The sequence below is a fragment of the Vigna unguiculata genome, chromosome 9, assembly GCF_037176805.1.
Source record: "Vigna unguiculata cultivar grain cowpea cultivar isolate G323 ecotype 2 chromosome 9, ASM3717680v1, whole genome shotgun sequence".
NCBI classification, from domain to species: Eukaryota; Viridiplantae; Streptophyta; class Magnoliopsida; order Fabales; family Fabaceae; genus Vigna; species Vigna unguiculata.
Window position 1 is genome coordinate 40436175 of NC_140800.1, and position 4231 is coordinate 40440405.

General features: G+C 30.2%; 1 protein-coding gene across 1 annotated transcript; it reads right to left on the reverse strand.

The window, feature by feature from the left end:
* Positions 1-1279: 1279 nt before the first annotated feature.
* LOC114164573 (uncharacterized) lies at positions 1280-3471 on the reverse strand. Its single transcript, XM_028049292.2, has 4 exons — positions 2820-3471; positions 2191-2719; positions 1813-2074; positions 1280-1655 (listed from the first exon to the last, which is right to left on the reverse strand). Exons 1-4 carry the CDS (start codon positions 3194-3196, stop codon positions 1525-1527), a joined length of 1299 nt encoding a protein of 432 aa, XP_027905093.1. The 5' UTR covers positions 3197-3471; the 3' UTR covers positions 1280-1524.
* Positions 3472-4231: the final 760 nt, after the last annotated feature.

Here is a 4231-nt window from a genome sequence, read left to right on the forward strand (position 1 = left end):
TTTATATAAAAAAAATTCATGAACTTGAACGTGGAAAGCACGATTTAAACGAGAGTACAAAATGAAAAGATACTTAATTAGAGGAATATTGATAATTGTTATTGAAATTCCTTCATTATTGGTTTAACTAATGACAAAATATTTGAAATAATAGTTTTTATTAATATATTCATTCAATTATTGGTGTAATTTATTATTTTCAACTTATAATGTATATCGGACTATATCACTATATATGATATGGTGATATTTGATGACAAAGTAATTTATTCTAAGATAAGTAAATAATTATTTATAGTTTTTTCTTATTATTAATGTAATACACTTTTAGTACAATTAGATCAATACAAAAATAATTTAATTGAATCTATTAAAAAAATGTTTTTGTAGGAAATTAAGTCTCATTACCAATAACTCTTAAGATAGTATTTTCACATTAATACAGATACTATAATCTATCATATATAACTGAGACGAATTAAAAAGATCTAAATCTCTCTCTCTCTCTCTATATATATATATATATATATATATATATATATAAAGACTAATAATTCATTTTAAAATGCGTTTTACGATAAAAACAAAAAGAAATATTATATATTTTTTAAACTGTAATAGATCGTTATAGCTACCAAAGAAAGACATACTTTAATTTTATTTGTTATAAATAGTATTTTATTGAGTTTTTTCAAGAAATGAGATAATTTTTTCCGCAGACACGTGATCTAACCTCTTATGCAAGAATTCTATTATAGATTCTTATTTTACTTTATATGAATTGTATCATATTATTATTACTGAACTTTTGTTTTCATCACTTTTACTTTAAAGCAAGAATCGTACAAGATTCATATACTGTTTTCTTTTTTCAATTTTTTAGAGTTTAAGAAATAATTTTTGAATCTTTTATATAAATTGTCTAAAAAAAACTCAAACCTTAATCTTATGAACATGATAACAATAATTTGACATGTTTAAACATAGGATAATATAATGCTAATTAGTTTCTAATCCATAATAAATCTAATGAAGATACTTTAATATTACTTTTCAATAAAATTGAAATTTCATCTCAGCAATGCACACAATCAAGATCAAAGTTTGATAAATATATAAAAACTTTAACTTAAATAAGAAATTCCTATAAATCAAGTAAGTTTTGTTTTACATATTATACTCGCCATCTCTTTAATATTTTTCTGTCACTATTCTAGTCAAAGGAATGCATGATTCAAATTTAAATAAATTAAAAAATAAAGAGGAGATTGTTTAAAAGTATGAAATTATCACAATCAATTTTATATAAAATTAGACATTAAAAAATTATGGAAAAAAATACATGAATTATGTAAAATAATAAAAAATATCATGGAGAGTGCACTAAGATTCTGATATCATTCCAAAAATAATGAACTCTAATTCTACACTCTACACTCGAAGGTGAAGAATAGAACACAAGCTATGATGATATAGAGTTATACACACTACACTCTCAGTTTTTTGCACTTTATTTGGCTAACACTAGACAACCACCATACTCAGAATCCAAAGCACCATAGAGAACTCAAACGCAAACACAGTATGAAGCAATCCTCGATCAAGTACAAACCCAAACACTGTTATCCCTCCACAGTTGTGGTGCAAATACGTCACTGCAACAATTGCAGATAAAACTTAAATTAACAGCATTGTTTGATAATGATGTAACTTTCACATCTTTCACATAATTCAGTTCTTGCACAGAAATTAATGTAGTTTCCTAGTCAACACACAATATCTGTAAGACAAAAAAAATATAATAATCCTCACCTAAAGCATGTCTGGTATGGAAAAAACAAGGTTGTGGGGTTTCTGATATATGTATTTCCGATGAATCAGAACCAGAATCAGAATCAGAAGGACTGGGTAACACCTCTTGCATTTGGCCTTTGCTCTGCATTGTTTCAGATGCATTGGTCACCACCATGTGCCACTTTGCTGCAATTGACACAATCCCTTGAGCCCTATGCGTGATTCTCGCAGCACCAGTAAGACACAACACAAATCCACACAACTGCACAGCAGAACAAATCTGCACCAAAAACCAGTAAATTATCCTGAGACTTTAATGTTTAGGCACTGTCATTGGCCAAGTAAGAACATAGAACAACAAAAAAAAAACATAATGAAGTGAAGCAATAAATTTACCACAAGATCACCGGAATTGAAGAAGGTGGTGTCAGATTTGGATTCCAAAACCAGCAAGAGAGAAGTTAATTGACTAACCGTGATTGTGACCAAGCAGCTTATTATAAAGAACCTGTATCTATGGCTTGTTATCCACAATTGTCTCCTGATTCTGACATGCTCTCTGAATATCGTGTTTGCATCAGATTCACACCCTTCAAAGAGTTTGTGAAGTCCTTCGAACCTCCGTATCTGAAGCTCGCAGGTAAGCCTGAAAATTACACATGCCAACAAGAACAAGCCCGTTCTGTAGACCCAAGAAAGCAACACTAAAACGAACACAACCCAGTTCAGGAGGGTCCCACCCGGGACAGAAATTTCCACCCTGGAAAAGAAGATGATTTTGTGAACAAGTTCCACGATGAAGGAAGGTAACACCATGCACGCTAAGTATCTGAATGCTTTCTGAATGTGGCGCGTGTACCCACGTCGGACATTGATGGAGTCATCTTGTAACACGTCTAGGAACAGAAGCTGTCTGAGCCCATAACTGCAAACTCATGCATGCATTGAATTGAAGATTCCGTTACAATGAGATGTTCAAAAAATGAATGACTAAAACTAAAGTGTCCACATTTTTTGTTTGGTACCTTGGGAAGAAACGGGAGAGGGTGAAGAAGGCGAAAATGGCGAGGGCTGATTGTGGTAGTTGGAGGAGCTTGTTGAAGCTAAAGGGGTCGAGTTGGGAAGCAGGGATGTGAACGAAGAGAGAAGTGAAGAGAGGGACAGTGATGGTGAGGAATATGAAGACAACATAGGAAATGAGTTTTTTGAGGAAGGAAGAGTGGTCGAGAGCACAACATTGAAGGGTTGTGCGTAGGTTTCGCAGTTCGTGGGTGGCATAAGATGGTTGTCGGAGGAGCAACGGAACGTTGAGTTGTTCGTGTTTTTCCACGAATGATTGGCTTCTGCTCGGGGAATCAATGTCGATGATGATAGCGTTGTTTGATTCTGTGGAGGGCTTCATTGTTGGGTTTGTTTTGAGTAGTATGAGACACAGAAACAGAGCAAAGAAAAGTGAAAAAGAAAAAACAGAGCAATGGGTTTATGAGAGTGTTGTTTACTTATTGTAACAGAGAAAATTAGGAAAGGAAAAAGACAAAAAAATTGTTAGTTTAGAGTTTTAAAGAAACTTAGTTGATTTATATAGTAAATTGATTAAAAAAATGGTTGTTGAAAACCATTTTGCTAACTAAATATGATTAATGTGGCAAAGGAATAAAAAAAGAAAAGGTATAAACTTGCCTTGTGTTGTGAGAATTCTTGACGTTACATATGTTAAGCCAGGAATAATGAATGTCTAATTTAATAATATAACATAATTTGACAAATCAAGTCTTTGTTTAAAATTAATTATAATAAAATATTAATATATCTATATATTAATAAATAAAGTTTAAAATAGTGTAGTTTCACTATTTAAATTTTAAAACATATCATAATAAAGTTTCCCATTGATCCAATGAAGTCACTTTATTTAATTGCATAACTGATATAATCTTCAATTTCAACCATTGGTTTAAATAATTGGAATTGTTGTGAGAATTCTTGAGGTTACATATGTTAAGCCAGGAATAATGAACGTTTAATTTAATAATATAACATAATTTGAAAAATCAAGTCTTTATTTAAGTTTAATCGTAATAAAATATTAATATATGTAGTAATAAATGACATAAAAAAAATTATTTTTAAATAAAATAAAGCCTAACTTAACCTTACTTATTTGGACGCGTAATTGGAAAAGTCAGGGGAAAATCATGAAATGATAGAGTTTAATTTTATATTAGTATATTAGTATTTAGTTGTTGTCATGCTAGTCTTCAACGGATCATTCTCTATCTGTCAACTTATTTTGCTATCATTTTTTTTATTGATTATGACAACAATTTAACTTTTATTATTAAATTTATTTGTGATCAAATCACTTCTTTTATACATAAGCTAACAACAATAATCATAATTACAATATTAATATTATTAATATTAGAAAGAGCAAAAG